Below are 17,680 nucleotides of genomic sequence, written 5' to 3'. Positions count from 1 at the left end.
TATACTAAGTAAAGATTTCATCAGTTTGCACCCACACAGAACATAAAGTGTAAAAACTGTTTGAGTACTAGTTATAGCATTAATTCACATTGGACAACACATTAAGGACAGAGATCCCACATGAGGAGTAAGCACACAGTGACTCCTGTTGTTGACTTAACAATTTGACACTCTTGATTATGGTGTCAGAAATCTCCCTAGGCTCTAGTCATGAGTTTCCAAGGCTATGGAAGCCTCTTGAGTTTGCTGACATCGATCTTATTTAGACAAGGTCATAGTCAAAGTGGAAGTTCTCTCCTCCCTTCAGAGAAAAGTACCTCCTCCTTTGATGGCCCATTCTTTCTACTGGGATCTCACTCCCAGAGATCTTTCATTTAGGTTTTGTTTTTTTTTTTTGTTTTGTTTTTTTTTTTTTTTTTTTTTTGCCAGAGTGTCTTGGCTTTCCATGCCTGAAATACTCTCATGGGCTCTTTAGCCAGATCCAAATGCCTTAAGGGCTGATTCTGAGGCCAGAGTGCTGTTTAAGGCATCTGCCATTCTATCAGTCTGCTGTGTATCCCACTTCCCATTTTGGGTCGTTCTCTCCCTTTTTTATTCTATCAGTTAGTATTCACAGACACTAGTCTTGTTTGTGTGATCCCTTTGACTCTTAGACCTATCAGTGTGATCCATTGTGAACTGAAATTGATCACTTGGACTAGTGAGATGGCATTGGTACATGCAATCTTGAAGGGATTGTATTGGAATCCCCTGGCACATTTCTAACTCCACCATTTGAGGCAAGTCAGAGAGAGATTAGAGACAGAAAGAGAGAAAGAGAGAAAGAGAGAGAGAGAGAGAGAGAGAGAGAGAGGACGGTCTTCAATTCAATGGTTCACTCCCCAGATGGCCACAATGGCTGGAACTGCGCTGATCCGAAGCCAGGAGCCAGGAACTTCTTCCGGGTCCCCCATGCGGGTGCAGGGGCCCAAGGACTTGAGCCATCCTCTACTGCTTTTCCAGGCCATAGCAGAGAGCTGGATCGGAAGTGGAGCAGCCAGGTCTTGAACCAGCACCCATATGGGATGCTGGTGCTTCAGGCCAGGATGTTAACCTGCTGCGCCACAGCGCCGGCCCCCATATCCTTTGATTTTTGCTAAAAATGAAACATGCTCTCTTTTTTAAAAGATATATTTATTTATTTGGAAGGCAGAGATACAGAGAGAAGGACACAGACACACACATACACACACACATACACACACACAGAGAGAGAGAGAGAGAGAGATCTTCTATCCACTGGTTCACTCCCCAAATGGCCTCAAAGACCAGGGCTGGCCCAGGCCAAAGACAGCAGCCAGGAGTTTTTCTGGGTCTCCCATGTGGGTGGCAGTGGACTAGGGACTTGGGCTATCTTCTGCTGCTTCCCCAGGAGCATTAGCAGGGGGCTGAGTTGGAAGTGGAGCAGCTGGGACTTGAATTTATGTCCATACAGGATGCCAGCACTGCAGGCCATGGTTTAACTCGCTGTGCTCCAGTGCTAGCCCTGGCACATGCTCTCTTGATAATTTGAGTGAATACCAAAATGGGAATAAAAACATGGAATTGAAATGTAAGTTTATTTTTGTACAAAACAATCCATGTATAATTTTTTCATACTACATATTTCCCATGAACTTTTTGGAGACCCCTTAGATGCATGGATTTCAAACATTTTTGTAACAAATAAACAACTTTTAGTTCCATTTTCCATGACCTTTTGAAGTTCCCTCATATTTTCCAGCTCTCAAGCTCTTGTTATAAAAAGAAAAAATTCAAAATAATTTTTATTAATTGACATAAAAATTTACATAAAAACACATCCTGTCTGGGTGCCTGGGTTTAATCCTGGCTCTACTTCCTAGCTTTCTGTCAGTGCAGGTACTTGGGTCCCTGCTATCCATGTATGGGACCCAGATTGAGTTCCAGGCTCCTGGCTTCAGCCTGGCCAGGCATAACTGTTGTGGGCATTTGGGGAATGAACCACTGGATGGAAGATCTCTCTTTGTTTTGAATATGGAAAGCTTTCAATACACTTAACTATAGCTATTGTTTCCTCATCTGATACTCCTATAGTAAGGCAATTTTAATGAGCTTTTTGATGGATTTATTTTCTTTCAGATTTCTGAGGGGAGCTCCTATTTATTAAGTGAGAATTTACCAAGTACCCAAATTTCTGTCCAGCTGTCTATTGACCAACCTTTTGTAGGTATAACATCAGTAGGGTAAGTTAATACTGCTTGAGTAGCCCTTCCCAAAATGTTTGGCACCTAAAACGTTCTGAATTTTGGATTTGTTCAAATTTTGGGATATTTGCATATATATATTTGCTAGGACCCAAGTCTAAAGATGAAATGCAGTTATCTTGCATATATACGTAAGGTGTCCATATATCTTAGACATATAACCTAAAAGTAATCTTATACAATTTTTAAATAATCGTGCATTTTGACTGCAATCCACTACATGAAGTTAGGTGTGTAATTTTCCACTTATAGTACAACATTTGCACTCAAAAAGCTTGAGATTTTGGAGTATTTTGGATTTCAGAGTTTTGGATTAGGCATGTTCAACACATAATGAGAAGACAGAAATGTTGTCCCTTCATTCTTGTTTTATCATTATAACCATTCATTAAAAATAATTTTCCGACATTGTATGGATAACTTGCCAAGATTTCCAAGTGAAATGAGATTTTATAAGAACACAGTTTAAAATACTTTTCAAAAAACTTTATATTTCAATATTATCATATTAATACTAGATTATCTTCATTGTCTTGTAGACTTGGTGAGAATGTTTTGAAAAGATATGACTAAACTTATTTAGTTAGGTATTAATTATATGGTTACTGGATTAATCTTTTTCCTTTTGCTGGCATGTTTAAAATATTTTTTGTTATTATACATGATTTATCAGAGTAAGTTGGAGCAACAAGGAAAGCAGTATAAACCCACAAAATGAAAAGTCAATATTTTTTAGTATTGCTGCTGATGAATAAATGTTTAACCCAAGAAATAGTAGAACTAACTTTGGATATAAGTCAACTCACATGATTAGGTCCTGGGCAGGTACATTAGTTAGCACTTGCCTAATGTGTACATCAGAAATTCAGTGAAGAACCTTGAGCACAGCTGCTTACATAGAGAGGGCTGGATGTCTGAGTAGTTCATCATGGAAAATATTTTTAACATCAAAAAAGTTTCAGGGAGAAAAAAAATTAAGTCAAGGCACACTCAAGTATAACTGGCAAGATATATTGGCTTTGCTTTTCTCCTGAAGATCTCTGGGTGCTAACAGCTTGGGCCACTCAGGAAAGACAAGAGTGAATATTAGAGATTAAAGAGGTTGTGCTTGAAGAGCAAAAAGATAAGGCCTGAGCAGCCTTCCTGGCTAACCACATAGCAGTGCGGGGACTTGTTTGGTCTCTGCCAGTGCCATAACAGCTGGCAAATATTTTGACTATCAACTTAGGAAGTATTCATCTCAGTTTTTCATTCCTTTCTCATTAATTTCAGATAAACAAAAATTAGCAGTTTTATGCTTTGCAAATATCAAATCATCTGATTATTTCACCTGTTAAGATGTAAAATTTTTTATCTAGACATTCAAAATAGCAAATGCTGATTTTTTTTTTAGGTGTCAATCAAGTGAAGATAAGTTTTCTTTTAAAAGTTGCAGTCCTGACTTCGTTTTTGGAGAAAACATGGTAGAAAGAGTTTTGGTAAGAGTTTGGTAAATGTTTCTATTATTATTTGAAGAGGCGTTACTTCAAATTTCTGAAGGAAAATTAGCTGAAAGTAAGGTTGAATTGGTGTGTACCTATTAATTTCTGGGTTCAAAGACAAATTTTCTTTCTTTAACTGCAAACCATCTCCTGGGAGGCACACCTTAATTGTCAGAATAATAGATAGGAATCCACTGAGGAAGGGAACTGCTTAATTATAACATTACTGGTGCAAAATATTAAACAGTTCTTTGACTTGTGTTCTATCAAAGATACCCAAGGAAACCTCAGAATTACCTGTAATAGTTAGATAAGCCCAACTGGTGATAATATTTTAATAAAGTTTTCCAATACCACTTTTCATAACAAGATGGATAAATCCTCCAATCATTTTTACTAGTTAACCACAACCTTATTCTTCAAGCTCTTACATCAAGAAAGTATTATAATGCTTTTTGCTACTTCTAAGTGGAAAATCAGAGTGCTTAATTTGCACAGAGGAATCTGTACCTTCCAAGTGAGAACAATAAGCTAATTATTAATATTGACCATATTTAATACCAAGTATCCTGCAGCTGCTGTTTGGTCTGCCACAGAGCTCCGATTTTCTCCTGATCTCCAAATTGGTACTGTTCCGGTGTATCCAAATGCCTACCTGACATCTCTATTTGAATGCTTAACAATCATTTCAAATTTGAATATTTTTAAAATAAGCCACTATAATGTTCTTCACACCAGCTTCTAGTGCAATACTGTCCCATTTTGAATAAAGACAACTCATTCCTTCAGTTGCTGTGGTAAAAAATTTTGGTACTATTCTTGATTCCCATCTTTCTTAGCCCAGTTCTGTATCATGTGCCTTTACCTTCAAAACACATGTGGAATTTGAACATGGCAGAGCCACCATCATCCTTCACAGCTCCTAATTTATCTTTTAGTATATAAAGCACTGGTCTCAACTTTGGCTGCAGCTTAGCATCAACATGCCTAAGCTTCCCCCTAGAATAATTAGGCCAGAATCTGTCAGTGAGGCCAAGTGTCAAGAGACTGAAATGTATAACCATATTTGAAAAGCACGTGAGCAAGCAAAGCTAAAGGCAACACCGAGTTCTAGAGATGCTTATTACTTAGTAAAGGGGACAGAAAGATACCTGTGCAAACGAACTAAGTTGGGTCTATAGGTTTTGTTTGAGAACGGGCTTGTGCAACTTCCCCATTGGTATTTTAAATTTGGCTTATAAAGGAACTGTGCTTCCTATTTCTTTAAGTTGGCAATACACTAAAGATATAAGATAATTTGTATTTGCCCTCAAATTAGTTTTGAAAACATCTGGTCTTGGGATTTAAGGGCCATGATGCACCCCTGGCTTGATGGCTGACCACATGCTTTTAAAGTGAGTCACAAAAGTTCACTATACTTTAGTTTCCATTTGGTTGAAATGGAAATAATTACTTTCATCTCTACTAATTTTAAGGGAATATCTTGATGCTCAATTAAATAATAAGAAAGAATCTGAGTTCATAAGGAAAAGATGAAAACACAGGGCCTAGGGCAGGTGTTTGGCACAGTGGTTAAGATGCTGCTTGGGACACCCACAACCACTATTTGAGTGTGTGGGTTTGAGTCCTGGCTCTGTTCCCAACTCCAGCTTCCTGGTAATACATACCCTAAGAGGCAGAAGGTAATAGGTCAAGTATTCAAATCCCTGCCACCCATGTGAAAGAACCAGGTTGAGGTCCTGGTTCCTGGCTTTCTCCTGGCCCAGCACTAGCTGCTACAGGCATTTGGAGAGTGAACCAGTGTATGGAAGAACTCCCTCCCTCTCTCTCTCTTTCTGTATCTCTGTCTTTCAAATATGATGAAATATATAAATAAAAAATATAAACACACGTTCTTAACTATCCTTGCTGGTCTGTACATTATCATAAATGACATGGCAATGACTCAGTCTTTTTTCCAAGCAGGCTTTGATTACAACAGATGTACAGAGTCCCAAGCAAGTTAGAATTCTTTCCATAAAGTTGTTCTCTGAGACATCTAGTGAGATCTCTGGATAATTTTCGTTTCCATTAAGTGGATAGTAAGTGTGAATTACTAGGTATACTGAAATACGTTGACAGAGAGGACAGTTCGGTCCAGTGGGATCATAGAACAGCTGCTACCTTCTTTGATGTCACTAGAACTTTCCCCATTGTTTCTGGGACTAAATCCTGCCTGAAGTAGACTACTGGTAACTAGATTATGTTTTTTTGAGGATTAGAACTAAGCCTCTCTAACAATAGGGAAAAATTTCCTCTTTAACCATAAGGACCCCTAAACAAAAACAGCAGGTGGGTTTGTTTACGATGTTGAAGTAGAACAAAAATATTTTATAGCTTACAGCAAATATATAGGAAGAAAGTTAGATAATGTTTTTCCCCATACAGGGTACTCAAAAACTCATCCAGCCTCAACTTGAAAATGATTCATATGTCAAGGAAAAAACATTCAAGTCCACGCTGAAGTTTCCCATCAACTCTCCAAATTCAAGTAAGAATTACTTCATTTGTAAAAAACATTTGATTCAACTAGTTTGTCTCCTGTTTTTCATGTCATTGCTATATAAAAATAATCCAATAATTAGTATTTTATAATTTTTGTAAAAATTGAAGATTAGAAATACGATTACCCAGTAACCATATTTTGGAGAATCAATTAGGATATTTTGTGCAAACTCAAGCAGCTTGATTTTATTTGGCAACATTTATTACTACAGAAAGGTAAGGAGATGTGTCAACTGGAGCTACCAAGAACTTTCACAGTAGAGAAAATGGTTCTTTTATGTGTTCTTTCTCCCATTTTCTCTTAGGAACAGACTCTGTTAAAAACAAATCACTACTTGAATCAGCTGCTGCTTTCTCTTCCCAACTATCACAAAAATGCTTGCTTAAGAAAGTTGATGTTATAACAGGGGAAGAAGCAGAACATAATGTTTTAAAGGTTTGTATGCCATATATTGCTCTTTCTGGTGGCATTTACATATTTGGAATAAAGTTACCATAAGCAGGGACATTTTAAAAATGTAAAGTGAAATATAGTTTTCATGAAGACTAAGTTGCGTTAAGTAAAAATGTTGGAGGTTTCCAAAGATGAAACCAATATTTTCTTTTCTTATATTTGTATGAATAATTTTCAGTGAGATGGGTTGGATTTATCGTCATTCACATTAATCCCTTAGAAAGAAGACAGTCAAGGGTCCTGTCTTTATACTCGTCACACTTGCTTTTATGATCAAGTCCATTATCCTATGATGGATTAATTCCACTAAAACTGAAGGTTTTTAGATGTTGATATAACTCGATTTCAGTTTAAGATAATAAAAAATAGGGCTGGCACCGCAGCTCACTAGGCTAATCCTCCGCCTGCGGTGCCGGCACTCTGGGTTCTAGTCCCGGTTGGGGCGCCAGTCCAGCTCTCTGCTGTGGCCTGAGAAAACAATAGAAGATGGCTCAAGTCCTTGGGTCCCTGCACCTGCATGGGAGACCAGGAGGAAGCACCTGGTTCCTGGCTTCGGATCGGCGCAGCATACAGGCCTCAACACACTGGCTGTAGCGGCCACTGGGGGGGTGAACCAATGGAAAAAGGAAGACCTTTCTCTTTGTGTCTCTCTCTCTCACTGTCTAACTCTGCCTGTCAAAAAAATTAATTTTATTTTCCTTTTAAAAAGTTGAGAATTTCATATGAATCTACAATTTCATGGATGCATGCTCCAGCAGCACACATAGGATCTGATTGTTGAGGGGTATCACTATCAAGATACGTTTATGAAATGTATTCCCTGCAACTTCATCATGAATTTCCCTTTGTCTTTCTCAATCCACTTTTTTTTTTAAAGATTTATTTATTGTTTTGAAAGTCAGAGTTACACAGAGAGAGAGAGAGGTCTTCCATCCTCTGGTTCACTCCCCAATTGGCTGCAACAGATTGGCTGTGCCGATCCAAAGCCAGGAGCCAGGAGCTTCTTCTACGTCTCCCACTCGGGTGCAGGGGCACAAGGACTTGGGCCATCTTCTACTGCTTTCCCAGGCCATAGCAGAGAGCTGGATCAGAAGTGGAGCAGCTGAGACTCGAACCGGCACCCATACAGGATACTGGCACTGCAGGCAGCAGCTTTATCCACTGTGCCACAGTGTTGGCCCCTCTCCATCTACTTTCCTCCCAAATAGTCCCCATTCCTCTTTATTTCCCAGTGTCAGTGTGTCTCTAAGCACAACTTTCTGATTATATTAACTAAATTGCTGATTATATTAACTAAGGGCCTTCTTGAATCAAGGCCCTGGCATGCTAGTTTAGGTGCTTCTTGTACACAATAGTATTTGAAAACCACTGGTAATCATTAATTTATACTGGGGTGCCCTATGGTATCCCATCATAGTTCTCCAAGTTCTCATATTGATTTTGAAAAATTTTAAGCAGGCAAAGAGTTCCCTGATTCTTTTACTTTCAAACAACATAATATAGGTCAAAATAATGCTGTATAATATAAAATTGTTTATTGTTAAGTGAAAAATCAGAAAGTAGGTATGGTATTCTACTTATAGAAAAAAAGAGGAGTACAAACATGAGGGTTCTCAGGAGGATTATGGAAAATGCATATTATGAAAAACTATGCAAGGATTTCAAAATTTTCATGCCAGAATAAATTTACCTTTTTTTTTTTTTTTTTTTTTTTTTTTTTTTTTTTTTTTGGACAGGCAGAGTGGACAGTAGAGAGAGACAGAGAGAAAGGTCTTCCTTTTTGCCGTTGGTTCACCCTCCAATGGCCGCTGCGGTAGGCGCGCTGCGGCCGGCGCACCGCGCTGTTCCGATGGCAGGAGCCAGGTGCTTCTCCTGGTCTCCCATGGGGTGCAGGGCCCAAGCACTTGGGCCATCCTCCACTGCACTCCCTGGCCACAGCAGAGAGCTGGCCTGGAAGAGGGGCAACCGGGACAGGATCGGTGCCCCAACCGGGACTAGAACCCGGTGTGCCGGCGCCGCAAGGTGGAGGATTAGCCTATTTAATTCCATTTGTCCATGAACTTTTTGGAGTAACCTTGTACATATATTAGCATGTATTTACATACAAATATTTCTAGAAAAATAAAATATTAGCAATGGTTATTACCTGTTACAGGAGTGGAAGTTGACAGATGGGGAAAAGGTTGGGTGGACTTTTCACTTTGTATGCTTTTTTTACTTTTTGATGTTTGTGCCACTTGGAAACTTCATATTTTAAAAGTTAATTAAGTTTTAAAAGCTGGTTTACAAATCATTAGCAAAGGTTATTCTGACAGAAGATCAGACAGATATAAAAGTAGAATAGCATAGGAAATAATTCACTTTGAAAAAATTATATATATTTGACCTTTTAAAAAATTGTCATTTAGATCAACTGCAAGCTTTTTCTATTCAACAAAACAACACAATCTTGGACTGAAAGGGGCAGAGGAACTTTGAGACTGAATGACACAGCAAGCAGTGACTGTGGAACATTACAGTCAAGACTAAGTAAGGAATCACTTTGTAAAGCAAGCCGTTTCTCAGGGTAAAATTCCTAATATAAGCATGTACTATATTCTGGTGATGTGTTATAAAACATATCAATCAATCAGACTGTTGAAAACAATATTATTCCTAATGGGAGCTTCCCATTTCCAGGAGGCTTTTCTGTCAAACTGCATGGGCTCCTGTGCTGGCTGGATCATGACTAACTGGTGACCTTGGATAAGTGACTTAATCTCTCCCTGCCCTAGTTCCATTCATTTAAAATAGGGATAACTGAAGTTCATGACTTCAGGGGTGATTGTGAGAACTCAATGAGATAACGCACAAAAAACATCTATGTCAGAGCCCAGGCACACACCTAAATAGTAAAATCATTATTAGTTGAAGGAATACAATACAAATTATTTTGTAAAGTTAAGAGCTTTTCTTAAAGAAAATACTTGACCTCTGTTTTATCCCTAGTATTTTAAACATTGTGTGGGGGTTGGGATAAGAGTCAGTTGCCAGGGAAACAAGGTACACAGGTTTTGAATCTTGCAGGCAGAGTGATGATCAGAAGCTGGAGTCATTCAAACTGACAAAAGGGGTTTGGCATCCAAAAAGACACACTTGGCATTGTTCAGAGAAATGAAGAGAAAGTGAGCATAGGCAGAGAGCTGGGCAAGGTGAGTGGATTTACTGGTTACTTAGAGAGGTCGAAGTATTGGAGAAAACCACTGGTAAAAGATAGTTGTTGAGTTTCACACTTTCATGCTCAAGAAGTAGGTAAGGAGTAGAATTCAGATGAAAAGAATAGGAACAGTGTCTTCGGTTCCAAAACTAACAAATGGTTTCTACATAATGCAACCAAGAAATAGTCCTAAGGCTGCCATTAGTTGTTCTTTACCTGGTTTAATTCCAATTCCAGCCAAATACAAAAACAAAATGTGAAACTCCAAAACAATTTTTTTATTATGCAGGTAATACATGTTCCTTAGAGAAAACAGAAATATACATCAACAAAAAGAAAAAAATAAAATCACTTAAAGCTATAACTTCCTGAAATAGCCCCTGTCAACAGAATATACTCCTCTGCACCTTATTCTCTGTATACATCTGTGTACACATAGATTGTAGGTCATGTGATTCATGGTATTTATATTGCTTTTGAACCTGACTTATTTTTATATAGTATACCATGATACATATTTTTTCTAAAGACTTATTCATTTATTTGAAAATCAGCCTTTCAGAGAGAAGGAGAGAGAGCAAGAGCGAGAGCTAGAGAATCCATCTGCTGGTTCACTCCCCAAATGGCTGCAACGGCCAGAGATGGGCGGAACCACAGACAGCAGCTTCTCCTGGGTGTCCCACATGCGTGTAGGGACCCAAGTACTTGGGCCATCCTCTGCTGCTTTCCTAGGTGTATTAGCAGGGAGTTGGATCAGAAGTGGAGAAGCCCACCCACAGACCTAGAAGCAACTCTGTTCTTCTGGCACAGCACTGGCTGTTGCAGCCACCTGGGGAGTGAGCCAGTGGATGAAAGATCTCTCTCACTGTCTCTCCCTCTCTCTCTATAACTCTGCTTTCAAACAAATAAATAAATCTTAAAATAAAAAAAAGAAAGGGGCAGCAGGGACTCCAACTGGCACCCATATGGTATGATGGTTCCGCAGGAGGTGGCTTTGCCTGCTATGCCACAGTGCCAGCCCCTACTTTTTTTTTTTAATTTACATAGTAACCATGTTCATGTTTCAATACCAATAAATATCTTTCTTCAATATTCTTAATGGGTTCACAAAATTTTCCTGAATGACTAAACTGTAATTTATTTAATTGTACTTTTTGGACACCTAAGGTTTTTGTTTCAGTTTTTGCCATTGTAAAAATATTCTTGAATAAATATCCTTTAGATATTTATATCTCAAACATAACAAAGCCCCAAACAACTTGAAAACCAAGTTATAATCTAGTCAAATTACAACTTTATTGTGGAAATACAGTCTAAAAAACAACTGCAAGGTTTGCTTTGCTTCCAAAAATGGCAAATTCCCCTGGAAGGCTAAGGAATCAACTGTTTTGGGGTCTGATACATTCACCTTCCTGTTTCAGTTATGCGCAACCAAGGCAGTCTGAGGCTGATCCTCAACAGCAAACTCTGGGCTCAAATGAAGATTCAGAGAGCAAATCACAAAAATTTACAAGTAACAGCTACTGATTTTGAGGACTATAGCATTAAAGTATTTTTAATTCAGGTAAGTTAGAAATTTGAATAATAAATAATTATTCTATTAATAGATCTCTAATTACCAACTTATTTTTCACTTTGTTATAATAACCTGTACTACTGACAAAAATCATCTATTTATTATGAAATTCAGAAATCAGTACTAACGTCTGTGGTGATCAATTGGTTCCTGTTTCAAGACATTTATATGATATATGCCACCAAACCTCTACCATTTTCTTTCCTACTGATATTATGTTAACAATTTTGCTGTTACCAAAGTGACAATTGTCAGGGATGGCTTGCCAGAGAAGCACAGCAGAATCCAAAGCCTAATGCTTATACTGCAAGCTGAGATGGAGAAGGTTTTGGATCATTGGAAAGGAATCAGTGAGAAATGGAAAAACACAGGGCTACCAAGTTAAAACAACCAGTCCAACAGCAAATTCCAATTCTGGACATAAGTAAATCTCCAAGGTTACAGAATGGGAGCACAGCTTTAGTTGTTCCTGGCAGCAAGAGTGCTTGACCTCAAGGACAAGATCCAGACACGGAGAGCTGGCTATAGTAAAGTCCTTCCCCGCTCCTACTGTCTCCCCCCTCCTCCCCTCCTCTGCCAAAAAAAGGAGCAATTGGGTTTCCCCCGTGGCCTGAGCCAGAAGACCAGGGAAGACAGAGTACCTTAGTGACAGGCAGAAGGTGATAATACTAGTAAATTGGCTTTTGTATAGTAATGGAAAAAACAATGTTGGTAAGTGCCCAGTGATGAAATGTCAAAAGATTTCACCACTTGGCCAGCGCCGTGGCTCAACAGGCTAATCCTCCGCCTGCGGTGCTGGCACACTGGGTTCTAGTCCCAGTCGGGGCACCAGATTCTGTCCCGGTTGCCCCTCTTCCAGGCCAGCTCTCTGCTGTGGCCTGGGAGTGCAGTGGAGGATGGCCCAAGTGCTTGGGCCCTGCACCCCATGGGAGACCAGGAGAAGCACCTGGCTCCTGCCATCGGATCAGCGCGGTGTGCCAGCCGCAGCGAGCCGGCCACAGCGGCCATTGGAGGGTGAACCAACGGCAAAAGGAAGACCTTTCTCTCTGTCTCTCTCTCTCTCACTGTCCACTCTGCCTGTTAAAAAAAAAAAAAAGTTTTCACCACAATAAGTACACTGTTAGGTGGAAGTGATGTGAGTATTACAATGTCAGGGTAAGATGATGTTCGAGATATGTTTACCACTTAGGAAGATAATACTTGTTACTTTGCCAGACCAGGTCACCCCTAGTTTTGAGTGGGTGAAGCACCTTATCAAAGACTGAGATGGAGGCTGTCAACTTTGATTAATACCTCAATTCCGAATCCATGCTGGAGTTCTAAAGTACAGGATATTTATTAGTGATAAGCCAAACAAATGCAATAAAAATTACCAAAAATTCTACCCTCATAGATGGTCACTATTAACATTTTGGCCTTGTACTATATTTTAGTCCATACATGAGTATGTATACACATATATACATGTGTACTATACCACACATACTGTATTACCTTTAGACAAGTTAGTCTTCCTTAAACTAGTTTTACTCATTTGCAAAATGAAGGTAGCAATAACATACTTTATAAAGCTGTGAGGTTAAATAGCTAATATGGTTATTAAGTCCACATATCTCACTTCATCTATTATTGTAAATGACTGTCTTCATGACTTTAAACAATAGCTTATTTTTTAAAAATTCTTTTAGTAGGTGAAATAATTCCATTATGCATCATAATTTATCTCATTAATCCCACAAATCAAAATGGCAAAAACCTGGGAATCAAGTCTCAGCAGTTTGTCTTTTACATTTCTGAGTTATAATTTCAATTGTAAAGAGAAGAGGGAAATGAGTACCTGTGCTTTTCTAATATAAATGTAATCAATAATGTACTCATGGTATTATCTTAAGGGCTGAATAACAGTAATATTATACAAATGTTAGTTACTGTTACCATATTCTTTGTTATTAGCAACCATAAAAAAAGTATGAAAAAGCAAGAACTTGAGATGTGTTTTTGCAACAGCATCATAGATTTCACAAGCTCTGCCTCTCCACAAAGCCATGAAGTTTGCAGGGGATGTCTAAGAAAGTGACAGAAAGAACTCCTCTATGCCTCCAACAGCCGAAATTGGGCCAGGTTGAAGCCAGGAGTCTGGAACTGCATCTGGGTCTCCCAACAACTTTTTATAGTGTAGCATAGTGGAGGAAGAATAGTTTTAACACACTGAAATTCAAATATAAAATTTAAATCATAAAATTTTGCTTTCTCTGGTTAATATGTACTAATTGAGATCTCATAAAATAGTTCACTTTAGGATGGAATTTGCTTCAACATTAGCTTTTTACTCCTTCCTTTTTAGTGTTGTAAGCATTTATTTGAAACCTAGATTTATATCATTTAATTCCTTCCTTAGTAACAAAGATTAAAAATCTATAAAATGTGGCTTATGTTCTAAATTCAATGTCCTTCATGTAGGCCAGTGTCAAAGACACAGGATACCTGTACGCAGCAATACATCATCGTCTTGTTGCACTTCGAAGCTCCAATAAGCAAAAAGATGTCAATCAAGCTGAGATACAGTCAGAAACAGTCCTCCAGCAAGTAAACTTCGAGAGCTGTGATGAGGATGAGGATGAGGATGATTTCATACCTGTCACCAAGAATGGATCAGGTAAATAATTTTCATTCTGTTAGGGCAGAGGTTTAAATAAAATAAGCACAATCCTAATATACTACATTGATTTTTTTTAAAAAAATGGAGCTGATCTGTTTAAGATGGGTTATGGTTAGAGACCTGGCTGTTTGGATCTGAGGAGTGTGTTTGAAAATCAGTCTTCTGCAAGTGGTCTTCACTGAGATGAGAACAAGCCAGCTGCATAATGATGCCTTGCAGATCAGTTGCCTATAAATTGCATTAGAACACACTGATAATTTAAACTATTATATTGCTAACCTGAAACTATCCATTTATTCATATTCTTCTTCATTTGTTCTCATTAAATTATAAATAAATGTAATGGGATCACCAAGTAAACTTAGCTTGAAACCTGAAAAGTCTTGTGTATTCCCATTTTAGAGCTTGACCACTTATGAGAAATTGTATAAATGTATAAATGATATTTTCAAGGACCTCCTTTGCCTAAGGCAAAAGTTTTTTTTTTTGTTATGTAAGGATTCACAAATAAAGAGGTTGAAGTGGAGCCAGTAGTAAACAGATTTTTTAAGTTTTAGTGCTTGACCAGGTATATGAATTTTAAATTAATATTCATCATTATTTCTGGGAAAAATTGTCAAAAAAAAAGTAAGCTCAACTTTGTTACACAGATATGGCTATTCTAATGATGTTTTCCAAGTATTTTCAGTAAGTTTCATTCAGCCTGAATTCTATTCTACAGAGGACTGAGTGACATAGTTAGAAAGACAGTGTGGTAACAAGTATAATTTTCCATTTTTAATCATTTAAAAATTCTAAAGGTATTTTAATCACATATAATTTAAGGATCTATCAAGGAACATGTGTATAACTAGATAAAATGCCTCTCTTTGCTTATTATTAAAAATATAATAAGGGGTCAGTGTCGTGACACAGTGGGTAAGCCACCACCTGTGACACTGGCATAACATGTCAGAACGCCAGTTCGAGTCCTGGCTGCTTTACTTCCAATTCAGCTCCCTGCTAATGTGCCTGGGAAGCAGTAGATGATGGTTCAAACAATTGGGTTCTTCCTACCTTTGTGGGAGTAGATGGTGTTCCTGGCTCCTGGCTTTGACCTGGCCCAGCCTCAGCTGTTGTGGCCATTTGAAGAGTGAACCAGCAGATAGAAGATAAATTTCTCCCTGCTCTGCCATTCAAATATAAATAAATAAATCTATAATCTTGCTATATATACAAATATATATTCAAAAGGAAAAATTCACATTCAGACCAGGGTCATAACCTGTTTCATTCAGTGAGCCAGAGAACTCAGTGAATAAGATTTTTCTTGCTACTTTATTTTTTAAAATTTATTTCTTGCTACTTTAAACAAAGGGTTAATTATTATTTGAAACCTGAAATGAATAAATGAAATTATCTTCTATATTATTATAATGTTCATGTTCTTAACAATGAAATGGAGTCTATTAAAAAATGACTAGAAAGTCTATTAGAAAAGGAGTCTATTAGAAAAGTACCAACTCACTAAAATAGTCAATTTGAAATGAGGATTACATGTCAAAATTATCTCATCAGCCATGCTTATGAAATCTATTTTATTAGATTCCATTTTAGGAAAGGAGTGATATGTAACTATCTTAATGCAAAACAGTATAAATAATACAGAGCAAATGTGAATAATATGAACCTTTTCCCCTGCTTTTTTTTTTTTTTATTTTTTTTTGACAGGCAGAGTGGACAGTGAGAGAGAGAGAGACAGAGAGAAAGGTCTTCCTTTTGCCGTTGGTTCACCTTCCAATGGCCGCCGCGGTAGCGCGCTGCGGCCGGCGCACCGCGCTGATCCGATGGCAGGAGCCAGGTGTTTATCCTGGTCTCCCATGGGGTGCAGGGCCCAAGCACTTGGGCCATCCTCCACTGCACTCCCTGGCCACAGCAGAGAGCTGGCCTGGAAGAGGGGCAACCGGGACAGGATCGGTGCCCCGACCGGGACTAGAACCCGGTGTGCCGGCGCCGCTAGACGGAGGATTAGCCTAGTGAGCCGCGGCGCCGGCCTTTCCCCTGCTTTTTTTCTCCCTCCTTTTCACTTAGTATCTTTTCCAGGAAGTATTACAGGCAAATGCTAAAATGTTAGGGAAGTAATAAAAAGTATTTTGTACTTTGTTGCTCATGAATCAAGGAACTTATTAATTAACTGAAAATGTCATATTTGAAATGATTAGAAACATTTCTAAATGTTGCCAATGACAATGTTGATTCTGTATGTTTCATTTTATTATCGTTAATATATTCATGAATGTTCATGTTCATTACATTCAATATTAAATCTAGTTTAAGTATTATATTGTATAACAAAATATTTTAAATTTGTATCACAGATCCTTCTAGGTGGACCCACAGACAGTCCGTTGCTTGTTCATGAGCACTACTTACTATAAATACGACAACATCTACAAAACGATCAGCTACCCTACTGAAATAAATGAAACCATCCTAACTAAATGAAAGATCCTATTCATTCCCTGAAGAGTTTTTATGAAACACAGTTTGTTGCAATTAAATTTTTTCTCTTATGTTTTGCATGTCACATTTTTATTATTCTGGAGAAATGATAGAATTTAAGAAATAAATGGACTTCAGAAGTTCAAAATTTAATCATTTTTGAAGAATCTAGGGTAAGACTTGATAACTAATTTGAACTATTCATCACATTGATGTATATAATACTAAATTGTGAATTGTGAATTTCTGGATTTGATAAATATATAATTATTTATTTTTTCAGTCATACATTGGCCATAAAAGAAATATTTTACTAGATTTCCAGTCATTTAAAAAAAAAAAAACCTTCATTGCATGATAATATTTTTATCACATCACACTTATCTTCTAGGAAATGTGTATTTTCTTTTAGCCTTTGGATTTCCTGACTCCAAAAGTGCCTATATTCCTAGTATTAATTCCTTAAAAAGAAATATCTGCTCTTGGACTTGTATTCATGGCATCTTGTAAATGCTTGACTCTCAGCACTGACTAGTTGTTGAATGAATGAACAAAATACATTACCTATGTATCAAAAAAAGTTAAGCTTACAAAAAGTCAAATATGTTAACTTGTCATTCTTTGCTTGTATAAGTAAATTGTTTTTAATATTCTAGTAGATGTGGGTGTATAGAAACCTTTCTTAAATGTGACAGAAAATATAATTTCATGTTTCAAAGACTACTTAACCACTTGTTTAAAGTAGCAAGAAAAATCACATTCACTTAGGTCTCTTGGTCACTGAGTCAAGCAGATTATGAGCCTGATCTTGTCCCCAAACTAGGGTGGAGATGAAGAAATATTTTCTCAATGTCCCATTTTTTTTTCCTATTCTCCGACAACTCTTAGATGTAATGTTTTTCCATGGAGCAGAGCTGGGATTCATTTCTTACATCAGGAACATGCTATCAGTCTTCCATCCAGCTTTCTCACTTCTGTTTCCATTTACTGCGCTCATTTCCTTCTCAGTCTCCACTTCCAAACAT

At 37.8% G+C, this 17,680-nt stretch overlaps 1 protein-coding gene across 2 annotated transcripts in view; it reads left to right on the top strand.

The window, feature by feature from the left end:
* RANBP3L (RAN binding protein 3 like) overlaps window positions 1–16,822 on the top strand; it is a 53,454-nt gene extending 36,632 nt beyond the window's left edge. For both annotated transcript variants that reach the window (XM_062211770.1, XM_062211769.1), the window contains 8 exons: window positions 2,140–2,243; window positions 3,658–3,742; window positions 6,173–6,275; window positions 6,595–6,725; window positions 9,152–9,272; window positions 11,361–11,503; window positions 13,976–14,171; window positions 16,532–16,822. In XM_062211770.1, coding sequence (XP_062067754.1) covers window positions 2,140–2,243; window positions 3,658–3,742; window positions 6,173–6,275; window positions 6,595–6,725; window positions 9,152–9,272; window positions 11,361–11,503; window positions 13,976–14,171; window positions 16,532–16,575 — 927 coding nt within the window. In that variant the 3' untranslated portion in view covers window positions 16,576–16,822. The remainder of the gene's footprint in view (window positions 1–2,139; window positions 2,244–3,657; window positions 3,743–6,172; window positions 6,276–6,594; window positions 6,726–9,151; window positions 9,273–11,360; window positions 11,504–13,975; window positions 14,172–16,531) is intronic.
* Window positions 16,823–17,680: the final 858 nt, after the last annotated feature.

The sequence above is a fragment of the Lepus europaeus genome, chromosome 15 (genome assembly GCF_033115175.1).
Source record: "Lepus europaeus isolate LE1 chromosome 15, mLepTim1.pri, whole genome shotgun sequence".
In the NCBI taxonomy this organism is placed as follows: Eukaryota; Metazoa; Chordata; class Mammalia; order Lagomorpha; family Leporidae; genus Lepus; species Lepus europaeus.
Note: the sequence above shows the minus strand (reverse complement) of the source record. Positions and strands in the feature narration are given on the sequence as shown.